At 38.9% G+C, this 25,341-nt stretch overlaps 1 protein-coding gene across 1 annotated transcript in view; it reads left to right on the top strand.

Annotated features, from left to right (window-relative positions):
• The window catches only part of LOC135476910 (peripheral-type benzodiazepine receptor-associated protein 1-like), a 152,548-nt gene that overhangs the window by 78,215 nt on the left and 48,992 nt on the right, over positions 1–25,341 (top strand). The window contains exons 7-8 of the mRNA XM_064757055.1: positions 7,894–8,010; positions 16,314–16,418. Of these exons, the coding sequence (XP_064613125.1) occupies positions 7,894–8,010; positions 16,314–16,418 (222 nt within the window). The remainder of the gene's footprint in view (positions 1–7,893; positions 8,011–16,313; positions 16,419–25,341) is intronic.

Genomic DNA, 25,341 nt, shown 5'->3' with positions numbered 1-25,341 from the left:
TGGTAGAGAGCCTCGGTGAAGTCTGCCATCTTACAGTGCACATTGTCTGTGTATATGTCATTAACATTGAATCAGGCTGGTATATTGATGGCATCTCGGGTAGAAACGGCTGAATATTGATTGGAAAGACGGAACGCTGGAGCGTTCTGTGATAGCGGCTCGTCACTCTCAGGAACCGGTCTGAAACCGCGAGTTAGCGCCGATGCCAGGCATGAAAGCGCGGCGTACGTATAGCGCTTGGAACGTGCAGCCTTTATCCTTTACAATAGACCCAAGCCGGTCGACGATAGAAAATACCAGTCAGTCTTGAATGTTGTATTTGCCATACTCAGTCCAGGAGTAGTTGGTACACTGTACATATTGGAAAACCGGGAGTCTGATAACATCAACCAAAGCTTCTAAATCGTACTACAGAAACCCAACAGAGTTGCCGTGGCTACCCAAATTATGGCTTAGTTAGGCCAGCATTGCTTTGATGCGATGAAGATTGGAATTCCCTGGAAGGATACCGTTATACAGTTGTACGCTGATCACCTACCATCCAGTGATGCCGGTCATGTCTGTCTGAGGTAACCCTTTAGGACATACATCTTCTCAATCTGTCAATCGAGACATCTGTGATGTCGTCTAGAAGGCCTCGGGCCATGTAGGGCTTCCCTCTCCACTAAAACCATTTGCCTAGCTATTGGGATCCGATTGCTTCCTGTATACTGTGGCCTTTGTGGAATGGTGTACTAGCCGTTCCATGATACATATCGAAGGAATGCTAGATAAATATGTATACACATTCTTATATATCATATATATATCGTGGTTCAGTTCCGAGTTACTGCATTTAGTCGATGGAAGTTTTAATTACAGTGAAAATAAATTGTTTTCAGGGTTGAAGTTGGGTATAAAAATGGCACTTGAAAGTAGACTATCGTGACAATTTTTTTCCTGTTTGATGACATACTTACATAATCAGAAAGCCTTGAAAAACAGGAAAAAATCATAAAAATGCAAAGACCAAGACAAATTAAAAAAGGTGAACTTTCCGTTGTATTTTTATTCCATTTTTGGATTTTTTGTTTCGGCTTGCCAATAAAACAAAACACAAAATTGGTGTTACCTTACCAAAGCCTTTATGTTATGCTGAGGTGGTAAGTGCTTTGTTCTCCATGAACCACTCCATGATGTGTCCTAACCACTTCATGATGTGTCCAAAGCATGCTCTCGATGGTGTGTCCAAATAACTCCATGATGTGTTCAAACCACTCCATGATGCGTCCAAACCGCTTCATGTGTCCTAACCACTCCATGATGTGTCCTAACCGCTTCATGATGTGTCAAAAGCATGCTCCCTGTGATGTGTCCAAACCACTCTATGATGTTTCCAAACCACTCTATGATGTGTCCAAAGCATGCTCTCCATGATGTGTCCTAACCACTCCATGATGTGTCCAAACCACTCCATGATGTGTTCAAACCACTCCATGATGTGTCAAAAGCATGCTGTCTGTGATGTGTCCTAACTATTCCATGAGGTGTCCAAACCACTCCATGATGTGTCCAAACCACTCTATGATGTGCCCAAAGCATGCTCTATGATGTGTCAAACCACTCCATGATGTGTCCAAACCACTCCATAATGTGTCCAAACCATGTACCTTATCACGTAGGTACTGTAAATATCATTGTATGAACTTAGGTTGATTGTAATGGATATTATGAAAAATGTGATAAATTTTATGCTGTGGTTTTTGACTTTATTGTCAAATTCGTTTAGATTCTGGCAAGGCCAAGATTTTTCTGACCCCGAAAATGAAAAGCGCGTATGAAACAGTTGTGTTTAGTTTCGTCACAGCTAGATTTCAGAACAAGTTTTCATCGGTTACAGTGCTGTCTTCACTCATCAGGTTTTTGGTTAATGTGCAAGTGCTAAAACCTAATGATAAAGTCAGTACTTTCATTTGTTTTAAAACATACACAAGTAGCCATGATTTAAACTACCCTAATTCTTGTACCTTTCCAGCCACACAGAGAACAATATTTTGAAACATTTCAAGAGAACTATGGGGTGTGGAGAAATAATCTGCACAATTTTATGAAACTTGCATGTTTAGTGACATGGAGAGTTCATTTCTGGCATCATTTTCATGCTAATTGTATGCATAAATTCCACTAGAAAAAGTGCTCTAATGGTCGAAAAGATATAGAGTATATATACAGTACCGTTGTTTCAGTCCAACTGAATTGTGTAATTGTGTAATCCTGTGTTACCTTTATAAAGATTTAGTTACATTGGACGTATATCGCCATATTTATGTATCGTGACACATGCTATGTTGTGATGTATGTACATGTAAGTCTGGTTGCTGGATGCGAAAGCGGTTTGTAGATCAATGGAAAACGACGTGTTCTGGAAAAAAATCTTTCATTATGTAAAAATTTGTTTTTTGCCGCTTCACCCCGGGGGGGGGGGGGGGAGGTATGTTATTGACATGTAGAAAGTGCCTAATGTAAATGGTAATGGGACACAGTTGCTTAATGTGCTCTGATACCGTTTGCTCTGTCCTAAATTATGTGGGTGACTAATATTCGTTGTTTAGAATTATCAGGAATTGGATATAATTTTGTCTGTTCTACTTCATGATGCACCTATGATTTAAGAGGAATTTTCATGACTTAGCCACAGGGTTTAATGAAGCTTTTAATAAACTTCAAAGGATAATTGAGTTTATCAGATCTGGTTAGAATTTCCAGTGCGTTTATAGAACAGTTTAAGATGACAGTTTAAGTATTTTGAGACAGCTGTGTTTAAGATGAAATTTTTGTCCGATGAACGTACAGCTGTACGTTTTTTCACCAAGTAAAAAAACATTGAATCAATAAATAAGTGCATTATGCAAATATACATATACATGCAGGAACAATATCATTGTGAATTTATAACTTTATGAAGACGTTTGACTACATGCATCTATAGCCAGTGGATACATGGTTGGAGCTTGTCCTTCAACAGAAAAACAATTCTCTGTAGATAGTCTTGAATAATGCAAAGAAAATTAACTGATAACTAATTTATGGACTCTAAATGCAAGCCAGTGAGAAAAAAAGTTTGCAAACACATTCTTGAGATGGTTTTAAAGTGAGGTTTTAGTGGTAATAAACTCTTGTTTTAAAAAGTAAACCCAGGATTGTGGATACTCCTTTCGAAGAAGATTTATGTATAAACCTACTTTTGCATTCATAACCTGTATATATGTATATTTGTCCAATATATTTGGCTGTTTTCGTTTCTCACATATGTCTTTTTTTTTCTTCTGTGCTACATTGATAAATGTCAAATGGCACCTAAACCTGGAAACTGAAATTTCCCAGATAATATTTCTTTGCCATTTTGTCAGGATTATTATCATTGATCAAGCCGATAAACACGATACACTGTATATCTGTCATGCCAGTAGCCTTGTACCTTGGAATTGTTACTAGATACAGACCATTTGAAACTAATCATGGAATTACGTTGCAAATATAAATAGATCTGGATGGCTTCCAATGCTTTTTGATCGGGAAAGTATGTAAAGTGAGACACAGGGAAAATGAATTGTTATCTGATGACGAAGCGTTTAGTGTTTGTATTGCATGTGATATCAGTGCTGTACCTGTCATTGCTGGAGTCTGCAAGTCACGATTGGTTTTTTTTTTTATCCGTCATACTATTACAGAATATTCATATGCCTGTGGAGACAGCCATCAGTACATCCTTTTGGATAAACGATAAAATAACGGCAATACATCGCATTTTGTGTAATCATTTATAGACATCTGGTTTTAATGAAAGCTTGGCAATGTTGATTTAAATGTACACATGTACACAACATCATCATTGATGTTGAATAATTTGTAAGTTGTTTTGTGTTTTCGTGAGCGCCGTTTTCGGGCAAATTCACTGAGCGAGCAATGTGTGTGGATGTGTATCAAGTGGAATTCAAGATTCCACTTCTGTAATGCCTAGATCTTGTGCCTCTTTGGCAGCTGGCCATGGTGATATATGGTGTTTATTGAAGACTGAAGAGTGCCTCCGTGCTGTTTCCCTGTTTATATTTGCTTCCAGCTACCCTGGTTACTTACAATGATTTATGTGATCTGCATGCTTGTAGATGTCCTTATTTGATAGTCGTAATTATCAGTGAAAATGTTTCCATTGATTAAAATGTACAAGCTTGCTTGTAATGTTCAGAAAATGCAAAGGAATTTGTCGAGCTAAAATGCCCTACATTATATCTTCTGATGAGAGAAAACTTAAGAAGTGGGTCTTTTAGCTTGGTAGTCAAATCATTTGACGACAAGTCCATTTGACAACCCTTCTGTTTTTGTGTTCTTGACCATCTAATTTACCGTCCAAATGACCATCCAATTTACCGTCCAAATGACATCCAATTGACCATCCAAATGACCATCCCTCTCTTTCTGTCTGTTTGATCATCTGTCTGCATGTTTCTGTCTGACAGTCCGTTTGACTCCATCTCAATCACCATTCGTCTGTTTCACCTTTCATTTGACTCTCCTATTTTGAATCACCATTTGTCAGCTTCTTATGTTTCACCTTTCATTTGACTCTCCATCTCGATCCCCATTCACCCATTTCGTATGTTTCACTTTTCATTTGACTGTTCACTTTGTCCATTTTTTCTTTTTTGGCCTTTCATTTAACTGTCCATCCATTTTGTTTCTATCTATTGACCCTCCATGCACATGTGTCTGTCCGTCTGTTTGACCAATTGTAGGTGTCCAGCCATCCAACAATTTAATCTGTGTCCACCTCAGGTCCATCTGTCTCAGACTATGTATCTGTCATCCTGCTTGCATGTCTGTCTCTCCAGTTGACCTTGTGCCTGTCTTCATTATTCCGTCAGTCCAGTTTGTACGGTGGTTTTTTCTTTCACGCCTCTCTTTCTGACTGCCAGTGTAGCTGCTTAATTGTAGGTCTGAAGTGTAATTACCGGTACTTATTGTACGGCTAGATTCTGAAACGATGATCCAGTACAGGCTTGGTGTACACCCAGGGTTCTGACTACCCGAAACTTTCATGCAAAAATTCTCCGAAGTAGAACCACTTAAATAGGATGTACCCTTGTATTTTTTTTTATTATATTACACCTACATTTTTTGCATTGTAATGTGCAATAATCCATCAAATACACCAAAAGAGAACTTGATTGAAAGGTATGTGCTCTATTTAACACAAAAAATTCCCTAATATGTTCATTTTTATCAGCAAATAGGAGTCATTGAATTTGACTTTTGGTGCTGAAATTTACCTTTTTCCAGAAGGATGCCATTCTACATGTATGATCTTCAGAAAGCTCAGAACACCTTTCTAAGATGACTTAATCATGGACAAAATTTAAGATCATTTCAATACAGTACTTTCACATTTTGCATCTTCAAATAAAAAATTTTCTATTTTTTCAAAACCATACCGGCATGGCATGAAAGATCCCAGATGTCTGTACCAGGGTATTGAGCTGTAGCATGATTGTATAGACAGCGGTCTGTACTGGGTGTACACATTGAACCAAGCATCTTCTCTGTATGGGGACCCTACTCTCACGATCACTTCAAGCAATTCTCCAGCAAGCACTGACCTTGGGTTCTGATTAGCTACGTAATATTAGGCAATATCCCGATGAGGCTGTGACAAATCACGGCCGTAAGCTTAGTGATGGCATACATGCCTCAGCACATTACATTCATGAGAGAACATTAGTCCCGCCAGCAGTTTGATTGGATGACACCGGATTTAAAATGTGTTGCATACACTAAATGCCAGTGTACTCTCCTCCGAGCGTAGAAATTGCACCCAGAGAGTGTGTGAGAGTGAGTGATTTTAAACTTGTCTTGATCTGTTTGAACTAATCTCTATTCTTGTAATTTCTTGGACAGACATTAGTAGTAGACATTGAAAGTAGAATATTATATTTCTGATTTTACCAGATTTTTGTAAAAGTAAAGATATAAGTATGTTGTTCACCAGAATTTGGTCAAACCATGTAAGAAAAAAGAAACTCAATATTCCGGCTACAATTACATGTGTATTCTATTGTAAAAAAGAGTAGAACAGGTGTTGCAAAAATTAGAAGCATTAGGGTAATGAGTGGTATTTGACTTCCGCAGAATTTGCGAGTACGCTTAATTTATTGCGAGAAAGCCTGTTACTTCACTCTCAGTATATCAGCTTATTGCCTGTTATGATCCGATATGACAAGATAAATTATCCACCCTTCTTTTTGTATGTGTCTTCGTTGTACCTGATGCATTTTTTTTTATTTTTTTTTTATGTTGAAAGGTGTAATTTGTAAATAAACATTAATGTAGACCAACTAATAGTAATTAGATGATGGAACCATGGCCCATCCATAGAGATCCAGGGTAAAGTGAGGGGGCCAGAATCTCTTTACCTGCATGTCTTTTTGGCAATATTTCACAGATCGTGCAAAACTTTGTCGGAAGTCAAACAACATGTTTGTTTACCACGGCATGCCATGACTTGTCACAGTTAAGGTTGCAATTATTGCACATATGACACAATTGAAAACACATGCCTTAGATTATATTGATACAGGAAAATTTTGCTGCTGTTTCATCAGTGTATCATGTGATGTAAAATAAGCACTACTAGTAATTGTTTCATGTCAGATGATTCCCCTAATGATTAATCAAACATTTTGTTTTTTTTTTTAAAAAAAAATGCAGTAGTATATTATACTTCCTTAATTAACAGTGCAAACATAAACAAATGCATGTGATGTTTATGTATTGTCATTGCTTATTCTCAATTGTTACTGGGGGCCTCCGTGGGTCAGTCCGTTAGCGTGCTAGCGCAGCGTAATGACCCAGGAGCCTCTCACCAATGCGGTTGCTGTGAGTTCAAGTCCAGCTCATGCTGGCTTCCTCTCAGGCCGTACGTGGGAAGGTCTTGCCGGCAACCTGCAGATGGTTGTGGGTTTCCCCCGGGCTCTGCCCGGTTTCCTCCCACCATAATGCTGGCCGCCGTCGTGTAAGTGAAATATTCTTGAGTACAGCGTAAAACGCCAATCAAATAAATAAATCATTTGTTACTTCTTAATTGCTGGGAGCCTTCATGGTCAAGGTGGTTAGCGTGCAATGAATCACTCACCAATGCAGTCGCTGTGAGTTCAAGTCCAGCTGAAGCTGGCTTTTTCTCCAGCCGAACGGGTGAAAGACTGCTAGCAACCTGCACATGTTTGTGGATTTCCACCAGGTTCTGCTTGATTTCCTCCCACCATAATGTTACCCTCAAAGTGTTGTACAAGTGAAATAGTCATGAGTATGGCTTTAAACACCCATCAAATAAATAATAAATAAATAAATTTTAATTGCTCTGCAATCAGGATCATGTTGTCAAATTTGTCTGATTACATTTAAATTTCATCCTATGGCTTTAAATAGGATTAGATTAATTACAGGTTATGCATTTCAAAACGTGCCATCGTGTTAGGACTTCCTGTTATGGTAAATAAGCATTGATGTTACGCAGGTAATGAAAAAATACTGCCTAGTCCAGAGTCTAAATCAACATAAATGACAATGTACTGGCATTTAACATGTTTAATATCATTCTAAACCTCTTCCTTGTATACATGTATTTATAATACATGCGTTAATTAATCCTTTAATTATACTGCTGTTTTCGTTTGTCATATGACTGAAAAATTGCTAAATATGACGTGAACCCTCAAGTATACATAGGCCTACATATACTACAGTTACATGCATGGTTGCTCAGACTTGCTCCATCTGTGTTCAGCTTCCGCAATTCTAATTATCAGTTTTCTGCATTTTTTTATTGCTGAAATGTTGTAGCGTATACTTTTCTCTCCTCAGTTGTCAGAAGAGCTCCGTGAAAGTCGACAAAGAATACATGGACTGGAGGAGCTGAACCGTGGCTTGGAAGATGATATCGTGCAGCTGAGACAAGACCTGCAACACAAGCATGAATTGGTGAGTAGTGTACTGCTTTCTATACTTATGTGACGTTCTTAGTTGAAAGTTTACAACACAAACACGACAGTACAGTGTCATGGGTCACTGACCTGCCAGTGGTTTGCCTGAGGTTCATCCATGGAAGGGTTTTTTGGAACACTACAAGATGTATGGACCCGCTTGCACAAAGGGATCATAGATACAGTCAATTGTATAAACACCATGCAGATGACTTTACAATCAGTTAAAAAAGGAAGTTGCGCTACTTGTGCAAAGGGGTTGTAAACAGTTGTAAACAGATTGTAGGGCAGACATATATGAAAGTGGTCTGTAGCAGTGAATAACTTTTTCCTGCCTTCATTTCAAAAGAGTTTTGCGTCATAATGATTCAGCAGATAACCACAACAACATGAGGTAAAAAAAAATCTTTTGGAGATGATTAAAGTGCACATGTTTACAAATCGGGTACGAAAATTGCTAGTTACCAGTTTATCTAAGGCAATTATTTGTATGTACTTAATGTTACGTTTGAAGTGATGGCAAACATTTACAACATGGTTGAGCCGATTGTAATTTCTGATCGTAAAAGTATTATTATGATCGCTTACAATCACCTTGTTTAAGAGATTATAAGTTATAACACTGTGATGGATGATCGCTGTGATCAACATAGGCTTATAATCCCTTAGTGCAAGCAATCCCTAATCATCGTACCAAGCCAGTTACTCTACAGGCTCAGTCAGTAAAGATTGGAATGCTTGTAGCCTGCTAGTAGCCTGCTGCAAGTGTGCTAGTGGTGCTGTTATTCCCTTTGAAAAATTTGACACAAATTAATCGAACTATTATCTATGGCTCTTAAATAATCTTTCATCTGATGTATATGTTATTAAAGAAGTGGAATATACAGGTTTTTGAAGGACAAAACACTGCGCCTGCGTGAATATTAATCAATTCGGAACGTTGACGAATGATGCTGATCAAGAATATTTCACTTATACCACGGCGGTCTGCATTATGGTGGGTGAAAACCGGACAGAGCACGGGGGAAACCCACGACCATCTGCAGGTTGCTGACAGATCTTCCCATGTACGGCCGTAGAGGAAGCCAGCATGAGCTGGACTTGAACTCACAGCGACCGCATTGGTGAGAGACTCCTGGGTCATTGCGCTGCACTAGCATGCTAACCAACTGAGCCACGGAGGCCCCCTGTTGATTTACAAAGTCATCCCCTTTCAAATGTGTGAATAACGCTTAACCATAGATTTTGTAGAAACCAGAGTCTCGCTGCCAATTTTTCTCCCATTTTCCATATCACTTCCAGGTTAAATGATTTCCTCAGAATAGGGTGTTTCAAAGACAAAGACAAATGTGCTGGAAACAGAAATATGTACGCTTGTAGTTTTATGGAGAAATACTGACCCTCTGTGTATGCTGTATACACTGTTTTACGATTTACAAGAGATCTACATAAGATAAGTTGATCTCTGCGCATAGAAAACTCAAAACTCTCTCTTGTTTGTCTTGGAAATCTCCCCTTGAAATGTCAATATAGAAAATCGAAAGATATTATTAATAAATCATTTAAAAAGGGCTGGTCAGTTCTGTTACTTCAGCTGACCGCCAGGTGTCAGTTCAATGACTAATGACATGCACTAGTGTCGCACCCACTCAGACGCACAGTCGCACGTATACCCGATTCAGTCAGGCTTGTTCAGGAAGAAGATGTTGCTTTAACAAAGTCCCCCAGAAGTATTGCCTTGGGATGTAGATGGACAACTGCCTTAGGATAAAGATGAACAGTTGCCTCAGAATGTAGATAAACAGTTGCCTTAGGATGTAGATGAACAGTCACCTTAGGATGTAGATGAACAGTCACCTTAGGATGTAGATGAACAGTCACCTAATGCACTGCAGTTAGGATGTAGATGAACAATCACCTTAGGATGTAGACGAACAATCATCTTATGATGTAGATGAACAGTCGCCTGATGCAGTGTAGTTAGGATGTACATGAACAATCACCTTAGGATGTAGATGAACAATCGCCTTAGGATGTAGATGAACAGTCACCTTAGGATGTAGATGAACAATCACCTTAGGATGTAGATGAACGGGCGCCTGATGCACTGCTGACAGTATCCCAGCAAGATAGACTCCATTATTGTAACTCTTTGGCCTTTTTTGACCTTTTTTGACCTTTCAATTAAAGCGCTTTTTTTCAGTGAAATTTATGCATACAATTATTATAAAGATGATGCCAAAATCTATATTTTGTTGCTGACTAAAGATGCACACTGAATAAAACTTTACAAATTAGTTCTCCGCACACCATCGTTCTCTCAAAATGTTTCAAAAATATTGGTTGCAGAGGTGGTTGAAATGGTTGAAGAATTGGCTGGGTAGGCCTGGCATCAGACTGTATTATTTCAGCACCAGTTTTTGCTGTGCCTTAGTTCATGCTTAAGAGCAGGAACAGCATTGCATGATTGATTCGTAGGATTTTGGTTTCCATGTCATAGTTCAATTTGGAATACACCACAGTTCAAATTAATCCAAGACATACTTTGGTTGAAACATACTTGTGTTTGGCATCATTGATTTCACTGATCACGGTGTTGATGTTCAGCTGGTAATAAAGATGCCAGCCCAATATTTTTCGCTTTTCGTCACTTTATTCTGCCAGATTATAGAAAAGGAACAAATGATATCCTTTTTGGTGAATTTTTAAGGAAAGTGACCGTAGAGATTAAATCCTCCAGCTTCCAGATCTCAGATGCTGAAAATTGCAGACTTGACAGAGCTATTTTTACTGAGCGCCCCAGTATTGGCTAGAGATAATTTGAAAGCATTGCTATCAGTCAGTCAATGACCTGTTCGTTGTACAATTCCGCTATACTTATCTTCTGTTTTTTCATAATCATTTATGATGAAATTCAAATTAACCTGCAACTTTTTTTTTATCTGAATTTGAATCTAAGGTGAAGGAAATGTTTCATGCCAACAGTGATGGCTGTGGAGGGTTCAATTTTGGTTCCATAATCACATCAGTCCCTGTCTCCATCCCTGTGTTTAGCTCACAAAGAATTTTTAAACTTTACTATGTTCAGTATTGAGGGCTTTGAGGACGAAAAGTATTTTTAGTAGTAGATACGCTGTAAATGTACATTTTTTTTATCTTATTCTGTACATTGATGTTTTAACTTGTCAGTGGAACACTTTTCCAAATTTTTTGAAAAATAAATGTTTATTAGTTGCATATTTTTGCAACCTATTTGCAGTTCTTGAAAATGTGGAAAGTCCAGTATTTGCGGTCTGTCTTGTATTTAAAATAGGGAAAAAAATTAGAAAATAGGAATTCTGTAGTTAGAAATAATTTATTTTTTAGCTAATGTGTTGTCTTGTAATTATAAGCTGAAAGCTGATCTTCAGTTAGTCACGAGAGATGGCATGTTTGATGCATTGAACATGTGCACGTCAGAAGCTGCCTTTTTTTTTCTTTTTTTTTGTAGCAAGGAATAATTTTAAAGAAATTAGGTATGGCGTGGAAAAGAAAAAAAAAAAAAAAGATGATTGAATCTCACCAGGCAGAATTTATCGAACTTTCAAAGGCTTGAAAAAGCATTTCCGCTCCAGCCTCCTGGAGAATGTTTTCGCAGAAATGTTCGTTAAAGGCTGTTGATAACTGCCAGGGACGTGGGCGATTGCATCTCTTCAGAACGCTAAGAGATCACTTCATCACATCTCCTTGTACAAAGAGCCATCAGTTGCAGAAGCCCTGTCAAAAATGTCACAGGCAAAATTATCGTGGTTCTCTTTTATTTACTTGCAGTCTCCACTGCGATGCAAAACACTTTATGCCTGTCTTGTCGGAATTTTGAAATCTTCCAGGTGGGGGATAATTTATTTATGGCACTTCCAGCTCTTTCGGAGCTGTTAAAATGCTGCCATGCAATTTGCTTGCCATCATTTCTGGGAGAAGCTAGTCGGGTATTTTTTTTTTATTGTATTGGGCTAATTGGTTAAATCCTATATTTAATAGGTGACAAAATTATTACAGGTCATTAAATCTGTGTCGCTGTTATGAGGGTTATGAAGGAGGAAAAATATTTTCATACTAAGAAAAGATCTATACAGCTGACACACGTAACCAAATCACAGTTTCATACTGTTTCTGTAGCTCTTTGATCTTTTTATCTTTTGCTAAATTTGAAAGATTTTGTGCTTAGTGCATCACAATGTGCGTTGCCATAGCCATAAATTTCTCACCAAAATAGATAATTGCTTATTACACATTCTTCTGGCTCCAGCTTTTTACGTGAAGAAAAGTTTTAGTGGACAAAATTTTAGCGTTGCCATAATATTAAAGCATGAATTACCATAGAGCTTTCATATAGTATCATATCTTTTCATCATAATCCCTTATCAGACAGTGACAGCTGCCATTTGAGTGAAATCTCCCTGGCTCTGGTTTCTGAATTAACACTGACAGGGGACAAGCGGCCCTTGACTTGAAAGAGATCATGTATTCATATTTGCTGCAGTTCTTTTGGAGTGTGTATTTAAAAGACATAAAATTTTTTTTTTTTACTGCTCTAGCTGGTGATTAGTGTGTAAAGAGTAGCACAATGACCCAGGAGCCTCTCACCAATGCAATAGCTGTGAGTTCAAGTCCAGCTCATGCTGACCTCCTCTTGGGTGGTACGGGGGAAGGTCTGCCAGCAACTTGTGGATTGATGGCTGGCCAGTTTCCTCCCATGGCTGTCATGGTGGCACTTCTGAATTTCTCAATGTGAATGAATGGTTACTCTTACTTTAAACTTGCTTAAATACAACATCATTAAAATAAAAAGGTACTTTTTTCAACTTTACTGGGATTTTTTAGTGATACATAGAGGTACTCTAATTCCCCAACTTTTTCGCGTATGAAAGAGCAACTTCCAGTGCAAGTTATCCACATCTATAATTAGATTTTGGAGACTTGAAAGAGATCATGTATTCATATTTGCTGCAGTTCTTTTGGTGTGTGTATTTAAAAGACCTATGTTGGTTGGATGGGCCGATTTCACGGCTTTGTAAAAAATATAATTTTAACATTCAGCACAGAATAATGCCTTCAGAGCATGCTTGAATAAACACTTCAGAAACATGGGAAAAGGTTGAAGAATTACAGTATATACATTTGATTTATAGAGGTTTTTTTTTTTTTTTATAAGTGGGGCAGGTTGTAGTGTACCTACATGGTGAATAGCAGAAATATTGTGTAGTTCACAACAACAGTACTTCTGGGGATAAGAACACGTGCTGCCCTTGAGGATATGTGCCTTGTTTACGATTACTCACCCATTACAAATGCGTCCCCTCCCCCTCCCCCCATCCCTCCCCCACATATGCAGCACTGACGGGTCATAAAGTAGACTACCCATGCACGTAATAGATGTAATTACTAGCCTGACATTTAGAGTAATTGTTGCGGGAATGTATTAATTGATAAAAGTCTGTCCGATCTGGTGGCGTGTGCACATGTGCGTAATGCGGGTGTCCATGTGGACATGTTCATTTGTCTCTGTATGAAGACATAGGTGGTCAGGTAGCCGTCAGACTTTAGTAATAACATGCCACTAGCTCACTGTGAGCTTTATAGCATGCCACTAGCTCACTACGAGCACAATTTTACCAGGCGTTCATCTGTCCACAACAACATGTTCCCATGTGTATGTGGATGCTCATATGACTCTGTATGAAGAAATAGGTGGTCAGGTAGCCATCAGACTTTAGTAATAGCATGCCACTAGCTCACTATGAGCTTTATAGCATGCCACTAGCTCACTACGAGCACACTTTAACCAGGCGTTCATCTGTCCACAACAACATTTTCTCATTTGTATGTGGATGTTCATATGACTCTGTATGAAGAAGTAGGTGGTCAGATAGCGGTCAGACTTTAGTAATAGCATGCCACTAGCTCACTATTAGCACACTTTTACCAGGCGCTCATCTGTCGGCTACAACATGTTCCCATGTGTATGTGGATGCTCATATATCTCTGTATGAAGACATGTATAGGTGGTCAGATAGCCGTCAGACTTTAGTAATAGCATGCCACTAGCTCACTATGAGCTTTATAGCATGCCACTAGCTCACTACGAGCACACTTTTACCAGGCGTTCATCTGTCGGCTACAACATGTTCCCATGTGTATGTGGATGCTCATATGTCTTTGTATAAAGACATAGGTGGTCAGGTAGCCGTCAGACTTTAGTAATAGCATGCCACTAGCTCACTGTGAGCTTTATGGCATGCCACTAGCTCACTACAAGCACACTTTTACCAGGCGTTCATCTGTCAGCTACAACATGTTCCGATGTGTATGTTGATGCTCATATGTCTTTGTATGAAGACTTAGGTGGTCAGGTAGCTGTCAGACTTTAGTAATAGCAGCCACTAGCTCACTACCAGCACTCTTTTACCAGGCGTTCATCTGTCGGCTACAACATGTTCCCGTGTGTATGTGGATGCTCATATGTCTTTGTATGAAGACATAGGAGGTCAGGTAGCCGTCAGACTTTAGTAATAGCATGCCACTAGCTCACTATGAGCTTTACAGCATGCCACTAGCTCACTATGAGCTTTTTAGCATGCCACTAGCTCACTATGAGCTTTATAGCATGTCGCTAGCTTATTATGAGCTTTATAGCATGCCACTAGCTCACTATGAGCTTTATAGCGAGCCACTAGCTCACTACCAGCACACCTTTACCAGGCGTTCATCTGTCGACTACAACATGTTCCGAAGTGTATTTGGATGCTCATATGTCTCTGTATAAAGACTTAGTTGGTCAGGTAGCTGTCAGACTTTAGTAATAGCAGCCACTAGCTCACTACCAGCACACTTTTACCAGGCGTTCATCTGTCAGCTACAACATGTTCCCATGTGTATGTCGATGCTCATATGTCTTTGTATAAAGACATAGGAGGTCAGGTAGCTGTCAGACTTTAGTAATAACATGACACTAGCCCACTATGAGATTTATAGCATGCCACTAGCTCACTATGAGCACACTTTTACCAGGCGTTCATCTGTCGGTTACAACATGTTCCCATGTGTATGTGGATGCTCATATGTCTCTGTATAAAGACTTAGGTGGTCAGGTAGCCGTCAGACTTTAGTATCAAAATCATGACTAATAATGCAATTAATATCGTTCACAATAGGAATAGTTGAGTAACTTGTGTGAGAGTGGGTTATGAGCCTTACTACATGCATATCTGACATGTAATTGGTTAGAATAACTTTTCCCAGGCTACAACTTCTGATATGTTATTATTATATCCTCCCTAATTAACTCGTTATAGGTATGTAATTAAAACAATTACTGCTTAGAGATCATGATGATACCTTTAAAAAATGCAAAAAAAAAAAAGTAATAATAAACCCATACTTGTAATCAGCAAACCGCATGTATCAGAGGTAGGAAGAATATTGCGGAAATATTTTGTTGTGGGCATGCTTAATGTTGTGTCACAAGAAAAGTTAATATATTTATTTGATTGGTGTTTTTCACCGTACTCAAGAATATTTCACTTATACAAAGACGACCAGCATTATGGTGGGAAAAACCGGGCAGAGCCAGGTGGAGATCCATGACCATCCGCAGGTTGCTGGCAGACCTTCCCACTTATGGCTGGAGAGGAAGTCAGTCTGAGCTAGACTTGAACTCACAGCGAAAAAGTTAATATAACAACAAATGTGATGTTACACTTTGATATTATGCCGTGGTGTATTTACACCTTAATTTTAATTTACACTTCACATTATTTCACTTCACCTCCACATATTTACCAGAAAATACGTAAATAAAAAAACAAAAACAAAAAAAACAGGTAATAAAAACACCTCAATTTATAGTTCAACTCATTGCGCTTAAAATAAACTGCGGAGTAAACAAGTTTTACAAACATATTTCCTGTGTGTGGGAATTCAAAAGGTGAATTGTGTTTTTAAGGCTGGCTGGCTTCAGAATAAGCTATAATGGTCCTAGATATTGATCAGCAGCTCTGTGGCATTGAATGGCTCTCATTGTGGACTTGATGCAGATTTCAGAAGTATATTTACATGTCTCTGTATAAAATAATCCAGATCATATGACTCACCTGTACATTGATGAATAGTTCGTTAATCTTTTTTTTTTTTTTCTTTCTCATCACTCATGCTGTATATACATATCAGATATATACATATATATTATTTTTATTTCATTCAGAAGATGACCCCTGTTGGGGTGTGTGTTTCTGAAATCTTATTGACATTTCTGATTTCCAGGACCGAGAACTTCACGATAGGACGTCCGAATGTGAGAACCTGAGTATACAGGTGGATGGCCTTCAGCACACATTAAATACAGAGAGATTAAAAGTCCGGGACTTGGTAAGTAGCGCTTCTACAATTTTCTTGTATGTATATGTATGCATGAACAATCCTAATGCCTCAACCTTTTTGCATATGAAAAAACGACTTTCAGTGCAATTTATGCACATTTTTATAATTTGATTTTGACGACAAAATGGCATTGGTTGGATTGGCCAGTTTCAGGGCTACACAAAAAGTATTATTTTAGCTGTCCACACAGAGTAGTGACGTCAGAATATGTCTGAATAAACACCTTGCAAACATGCAGAAAGGTTGAAGAATTGCATTAGTTTACCTCATTCAGTAGATACAAGAGTATGAGTGAGGCACTGACCATACAGTACATGTCTCATGATTACCAGAATATTAATAACAAAGGAAGAAATATGTCTGGTTTCTATTATCACCGAAAAAACAGACTGTTACTGCATGAATGAAAAAATTTTGAGTGTGGCTTTAAAACACAGTCAGCCGATCGTAAGATCAAATAAAAATGTTGACGTTTCTTAGTGATCAACTCATAATGCGAAGGGGCTGTGATTTTTCTTATTAGATACTCACTGTCTTATTAGATACTCACTGTGTCTTATTAAATACTCACTGTGTCTAATAGATACTCACTGTGTCTTATTAGATACTCACTGTGTCTTATTAGATACTCACTGTATCTTATTAGATACTCACTGTGTCATATTATTCAGGGAATTAATTATCAAGGTAACAGTGATTGAAATCATAGATTGTTTGATTGATTGATTGATAGGTATTTAACGCTGTACTGAAGAATTTTTCATTTCTATGACTGCTGTCAGGTTTGTAGGAAGATTTCAAGCAGTGATTAGGTTTGGACTAACAAGGGCATATGTGTGCCCCTTGGTTATGTATTTCACTGGAATGTTAGGGTTGACTTGTGGGATTCCCTTCCCCCATACAGTGATATCTCACCCAAAGCTTGTGGACACCATCAGGCAGAATCCCCACAAGCCTGCCTCTCTCCTTCCATGTCATTCTACAGAACCTCAGATCATTCCACGACGCCTACTCGCTCTTCCTGTGGTAATTAACGCCACTGAAGTGCTATAAACGCCCCCTTGTCTCCTCAGAACCTCTCGTTAACAATAAGTCCATTTCCATTTCCGGGGGATGTGTATTGTAATGTCCACCTACTAGGGTAAAGATTTTGAGCATGAGGGGGAAATGTGAAAATAAAAAAACAAATAGCTTGGATGTCTGTTGTTTTTTTTTTAGCATTTCCTCTAAAAAAATTGCCCATGTGCTAGAATGCCAGAGAGTGTGTCAGAGAAGTGTCTTGACGTCTTTATATGCTGTCTGATGTGTAAAATATAATTTTTATTGTAACATGATAAAAAATTAATTCTGGTACATGTGTATGCAAATATATAGGTATGCATAAATTGTAATTTGCAACCTGACTTCTCAGTATAGATTCATGTAGTTCAAAATGCACCCGAAAATGAAAAATGTGCTTGAGGGTTAATAAATGATTAATTGCATGGTCTATGAAAATTTCTTGACTCAAAACTTTGATTTATACCCATATGTTCCAACCTATAAGAATTCTTTGTTGGGCATAACCTAATCCTGTCAGGTACGTGGGAAGGTCTGGCAGCAACCTGTGGATGGTTGTGGGTTTCCCCCGGACTCTGCCAGGTTTCCTCCCACTATAATGCTGGCCATCGTCGGATAAGTGAAATATTCTTGAGTACAGCGTAAAACACCAATCAAGTAAATAACTAAAAAATCCTGTCAGAAAATATAGGATCTATCATAAGGCATTTTGTTTTTAATCTGGCTAGTGAATAAGATAGGAATTTTTGAAAAATGTACATGGAAAGAAAAATTTTTAAAAAAAAACTTGCGACAAATTCCCAACAAAAAGCTGAGAGTACATGTATATGCTTATCTCTTGCTGGCTATATACTCCAGTCAAATAAATCAACAAGAAAGAATATCCTGGGAATGTCTTTCCCTGCCAAATACCCATTCCCTGGATCTCAGCAGACAAAGGGACAGTACTCATAGTTTCTGTCCTCTCTTAACTGTGAAGAAGCGTTTGAAAAAATCTTGGATCTCTAATTGGATCATCATAAAATGAATAGTCTGTAGTTCGGGGGTCAGCCTGTGTCCAGCATTTTATCCGGAGAGATGGATGACCTCTTATACTAAGCTGCAGACAGACATGCAGACAGACAAGTACATGTCAGCAAAACCTACTCTCCTGTGTTGGAGTAATAAAACAGATCATTATGTGAATGACAGCAGCTGTTTAAGTAAAACTGTAAGAAACGTAATTTTTACACACAGTATTTGGAAATTAACTACGTTTCATATATTCATATTCATATGAAAATGCGTTTGTTGGAAATGTGCCATGCTACCTTATTTTGTATAAATTCTGTGGCTGTACGTAGGATTTTATTTTATTTATTTAATTGGTGTTTTACGCCGTACTCAAGAATATTTCACTTATACGACGGCAGCCAGCATTATGGTGGATGGAAATTGGGGAAACCCACGACCATCCGCAGGTTACAGACAGACCTTCCCAAGTACGGTCGGAGAGGAAGCCAGCATGAGCTGGACTTGAACTCACAGCGACTGTATTGGTGAGAGACTCCTGGGTCATTGCGCTGCGCTAGTGCGCTAACCAACTGAGCCACAGAGGCCCCTGGCTGTACGTAGGAAGGTCTTCCAGCAATCTGCAGATGATTGTTGGTTTCCCAAGGGCTCTGCTCGGATCCCTCCAGGCATAATGCTGGCCTTCTTGAGAACAGTATAAAACTGTAATCAAACAAGTAAATGTATAAATTTTGTGTAAAAATGGTGTGTTTGCCATGTACAGTTGTACATGACTTGGACACAGTTGTTATAAAACACATTTGTTCACAAGTTAGATATTCTACTTATCTGCTAAGAATAAGTGTGCGTGAACATATTTTATTTTCGTATAGAGTGGAACTAAGTCATTAACTTAATTATCACAGTGAATATTTGAGAAAAGTATTGCATAAAATTTGGTGCAATATGCCTTAGCTCTTCCTTTTGAATATATGTAAGTGTATATTTATTGATTTATTAACTTGTGGCTGTAGTTGCTGTATAATCAGAAGTATTTCACTTACAAGATGGTAGCAAAAAGATTTTGCATGCATTGTGTTCGCTAAACTCTGCAGAACCAGATGAAGAAAAAACCACTACCCTCGGGCAAGTACATGAGAAATGATCTGACAGTAATTGTTTTGAAAGTCAGGTGCATGGCTGCATTATTGATAGTATGCTTTCCGGTGTTAATCATCAAATGTAGATATCTTACTCTGATCAGTGCCACATTGACAGGTGATAGATAGATCAATATTTACAACCTGATCAGTTGTTCACACCTGACTCCCTTCATAACGAGCTTTAATGTACATGCATGTATCACCTGTTCAACTTGTGAATGTGTGATCCAGATAACACTCCAGATATTGCATTGTGTGAGGCATGTGCTGGTAATTTTGTCTGGTTGAAGAATTATGTATGAGCTTTTTTGAATTGATTATTGCTGAGTCAGCACTTTGTTATTGCTGAGTCAGCAATGATTATAAAAGGCTGTAGCGAACGAAATGTATGTGATGACTACAACATTGTGTGATAATTATTACAATGATACATGTGCATACCAGATATTGGACACCGTAAGATACATTTGGTATGCATTGTACATGTGTGTGTCCACTGATACATGTAACGCCACCAATCAAATAAATATGTTTGCTACAATATAATTTTAACCGGCTCATAAGTCAGTTAATTCACATTAATGATTGCTATTAGAGTTTACATATGTTATTCAAGCTCAGTGATTGACCCCAGTTGGGTCATTCATAACACGTAATACATCGAAATTGACAGCACTTTGAAATGCCCATGCTTAGGAAATCAGTGTTTTTAGTTGGATCATAAAATGCCCTAACTCGGGAAAGCATTTTCGAAATCCGTAGTACAGTGAAAATATTTTATGGAACAATTTCAAAATTTCTAGAGAAAAATATACAAAGGCTTACTTTGAACTAAGCATGTGGTCACAATGTATGTTTTATTATAAACTTCATATCGCTCAAAGGCATGGATTTAGATGAAAGGAAAATTTGCCCCGATATATTATTTTCACATCAAAAGCTGCAACAGCTTCATGTCGTAACCAGAGACACCTTTACACAAATGTTGAAGGAATTCCATCTCACCATATCAAAGTTCATTCACCCTGTTCAACAAAAAAGTGCTCACAGCAATGCGTGCACCTTCAATTACCATGGCAACGTTATTCCTTTAGGGTTACATTCTGGCAGATGCAGAATAAAGTAGCTATGTGCGTAGGATGATACAAGCTCTTTGTGAAACCTGGCACCTTGGTTGGCAAGATATCGGTCCGCTCTGACAGAAGGAAAACGATCAGCAACCGATTGGACGAGGTGTACATATATGTAAACACTAATTAACAGGAATCTAATTTAAATAGGCAGCTTTGCAAACTTTTTCCCGGGCACTAAATCAATACTGATTATTTATCTGGCACCAGAAAAAAAATGGCTAATTGGCATCAGCTGCAACATCCCGGCCAAAATTAATGTCATCTTGCACGCAGAATCATCGTCAAAGTGTATGGTCATCGTGTTGTGAAAGATATGATGTCAAAATTTTTACAGATTAGAATAAATGAATTATTCCAACTGAAGAGCTGCCAAATGTTTCTCAATACCCTTGTTGAAACCAGCACACTTTGCCAGGTATTGAAAAAAATGTTGCTTAAGGAGTCAGAATCTGGGGGGAAAATCAGCACACTTTGCCAGGTATTGAACACAATCTTGTTGCCTAAAGAAGAAAAGAGTCTGAACCTGGGGGGAAATCAGCACACATTACCAGGTATTGAACACAATCTTGTAGTCTAAAGAGGAAACTTAGAATGTGTGGGAAACTAGCACACTTTGTCAGGCACTGAACATCATCGTGTAGCCTAAAGAGGAAAGATTCAGAATATGGGGGAAACCAGTACACTTTGCCAGGTATTTAACACCATCTTGTAGCCTAAAGAGGACAGAGTCAGAATCTGGGGGAAACCAGCACACTTTACTAGGTATTGAACACCATCTTGTAACCTAAAAAGAAGAAATAGTCAGAATCTGGGGGAAACCAGCACACTTTACTAGGTATTGAACACCATCTTGTAACCTAAGAAGAAGAAATAGTCAGAATCTGAGGGAAACCAGCACACCTTGTCATGCATTGAACATCATCATGTAGCCTAAAGAGGAAAGAGTCAGAATCTGAGTGAAACCAGCACACCTTGTCATGCATTGAACATCATCATGTAGCCTAAAGAGGAAAGAGTCAGAATCTGAGGGAAACTAGCACACTTCGCCGGGTACTAAACATCATTCTGTAGGCTAAGAGGAAATAGGTCAGAGTGGAAAGGAAGTTGGCACACTTGCTCCAGGAGTGTGACCATTGAGAACAAGAAGGAAACCTGCAGCCTTCAGTTTGCTGATCAATAGCATGCAAGCGTGGCTCTCTCAGGCCTTAATTCCTGGCTTTTCACTTAAAACATGAGAGATAAATAATTTGGACAGCAATATTACTCCTTCAGATATTGTCAGATTTTGATGAAACTTAATGTGAAACCTCAGATCAAGATTGAAACCAGCATAAGTTTTTCATTTTTGAACAATGACTTGATTCTGATTTATTATTGACATCCAGATTGACCTCTGCATAAGGTTGGCAATAATTGGCATATTTGTAGGATATGATTTCTTTGAATTTGCTAATGTTAGTGCTCTGCCAATACAGGAGAGGACTATGTGTTTACACCTTGTCTGTCAGTGTGTTAGTCTTCACTGTTACAAATTACAGAACAGTTTATATCCCTTTTTTTTTTCTTTGATCTTCTGTAGTTTTCCAGAATTTTTTTTTACCAAAACAGTTCGTGATGTTGAATTGAAACTTAATACCACATATATCTCCAGCATGACAAGTTACATATCGTGTTCAAGTTTCAGGTGATCTTGATCACTTTCAACAAAATTATGGTGGCTTTTATTCTGCTATGGGTTTTGTAATAATGGCATGTGCTGTACTTGCAGAATGTTTGTTCATTTTCATCCTAACTGACTTCGATTTAATTATTTATTTATTTATTTCATTGGTGTTTTACGCTATACTCAAGAATATTTCACTTATACAACGACGACCAGCATTATAGTGGGAGGGAAACCGGGCACAGCCCAGGGGAAACCCACAACCATCCGCGGATTGCTGACAGACCTTCCCACTTACGATCAGAGAGGAAGCTAGCATGAGCTGGACTTGAACTCACAGCGACCGCATTGGTGAGAGGCTCCTGGGTCATTACGCTGCGCTAGTGTGCTAACCGACTGAGCCACGGAAGCTCTCCCCCCAAAGCGACTTTGATGTACCACACCTGAGTGGTCCTCTTTTTCACAATTCCTTGGATGATAGGACACTTCTGAACTGACACCTCACACAAGAGCCACAGATATTTTTGGATGATTAAATCTGTGGTCTTATAAAAATTTGCTAATGAGAGCACCTGAGCCAGAGGTATAGGTTACATAAAACAAAAAGTCATCAGCGGTAGACAGATTGTTTAGCTGTAACCTGTATATTCAAGAAACAAAAGAACAGTTTGACCAATGCTAATTATTGTTTTTCCGTTATCTGAGCGAGCAGTTCCACACGGGTATTGATCACTTTATAAGAGGACAAATTTGGGCAAGGGGAAAAAAGGGCCAAAGGAGGGGCTAAGGGAAACTGTTCAGAATCCCAGGGCTGGCAGATGGCACAGGTGTTAATTGCATTTCATTTCACCTGTTAGACTCTTACAGGTAAGCATTCACCTGTAATGTGTAATGGAGAGTCTTACAGTAGCAGTTTTCCATGAGGTTTTCCATGGAGGGTTAAGTTTGAATTCGTCAGCTGTGGTGCTACATCTATTGCATATACACTGTGGCAACAGTTCTAGCTCTGTAGGACTAACTGCATCTGCCATATGCAGTGGCATGTGCAGTAGTTAAACACAGGCACTTCAGGTTGGGGCTATTTTGGTTTATGCCATCCAGTGGTTACATTTGTGCAGGAGTAGTTATTTTAACAGTCCCAGATAGCTTCAAGGATTCCAGCATTTGCCATACATATATCAGAAGGTAAGGGTTCTACTTGTAGCATGTCATTTATACAAAATGGTCAGTAAATAGGGAAGGGAGTTGTTTTCTGGTGTCTCGTATATTCTTCATACTGTGGTCATTTTGAACTGGTTGAGGTGACTGTTCATTATTAGTGAAAACTCAGGTAATTATAAGCTCTGGGGCTTAAGAGACAGTTGTGGGTTTTGAGTTTCTTCACACCATAATGCTGGCCACCATCATATGAAGTGAAACATTCTACGATACAGCATCAGGAAATACCAATGAAATAAATAACTAACTAAATAAATAAAATACATCATCATTCAATACCATGTGGTTAATACCTGCACGCAAAGACGACTGCTGTAAATTACTGTACATAGTCCGGCAGTATGTTGTGCATGGTTTCCAGGTGGTTAATACATGCACACAAAGACGACTGCTGTAAATTACAGTACATAGTCAGGCAGTATGTTGTGCATGGTTTTCAGGTGGTTAATACCTGCACACAAAGACGACTGCTGTAAATTACTGTACATAGTCCGGCAGTATGTTGTGCATGGTTTCCAGGTGGTTAATACATGCACACAAAGACGACTGCTGTAAATTACAGTACATAGTCCGGCAGTATGTTGTGCATGGTTTGCAGGTGGTTAATACCTGCACACAAAGACGACTGCTGTAAATTACTGTACATAGTCAGGCAGTATGTTGTGCATGGTTTCCAGGTGGTTAATACCTGCACACAAAGACGACTGCTGTAAATTACTGTACATAGTCAAGCAGTATGTTGTGCATGGTTTCCAGGTGGTTAATACCTGCACACAAAGACGACTGGTGTAAATTACTGTACAAAGTCAAGCAGTATGTTGTGCATGGTTTCCAGGCATTATGTTGTGCATGGTTTCCAGGCAGTATGTTGTGCTTGGTTTCCAGGCAGTATGTTGTGCTTGGTTTCCAGGCAGTATGTTGTGCATGGTTTCCAGGCAGTATGTTGTGCATGGTTTCCAGGCAGTATGTTGTGCATGGTTTCCAGGCAGTATGTTGTGCATGGTTTCCAGGCGGTGTGTTGTGCATGGTTTCCAGGCGGTGTGTTGTGCATGGTTTCCAGGCAGTATGTTGTGCATGGTTTCCAGGCAGTATGTTGTGCATGGTTTCCAGGCAGTATGTTGTGCATGGTTTCCAGGCAGTATGTTGTGCATGGTTTCCAGGCGATATGTTGTGCATGGTTTCCAGGCAGTATGTTGTGCTTGGTTTCCAGGCAGTATGTTGTGCATGATTTCCAGGCGGTATGTTGTGCATGGTTTCCAGGCGATATGTTGTGCATGGTTTCCAGGCGGTGTGTTGTGCGTGGTTTCCAGGCTATATCATGTGGTGGCCATCTTGAAGAACAATATTACAGCGGCCACCGTGACTGAGGTGGTTAGCATGCCAGCAAGTCGCAATGACCCAGGAGCTTCTCAGCAATACAGTCTCTGTGAGTTCAAGTCCAGCTCATGCTGCCTTCCTCTGCCATCTGCAAGCAGCATGCAGAAGGTCGTGGGTTTCCCCTAAGCTCTGCCCAATTTCTTCTCACCATAATGCTGGCCACTATCATAAACGTGAAATATTCTTGAGTACGGCTTAAACTGTAATGCCAATTGCCTGCACATCTAAAACTACATCTATTTTTGTTATTTGTCTGCAGTTGAAAAGGTTCACATTTTAGGGGTAGGTGAGAAAACATTATCCAGGAA

Source organism: Liolophura sinensis, chromosome 10 (assembly GCF_032854445.1).
Source record: "Liolophura sinensis isolate JHLJ2023 chromosome 10, CUHK_Ljap_v2, whole genome shotgun sequence".
NCBI classification, from domain to species: Eukaryota; Metazoa; Mollusca; class Polyplacophora; order Chitonida; family Chitonidae; genus Liolophura; species Liolophura sinensis.
This window is presented reverse-complemented; position numbering and strand designations above follow the sequence as displayed.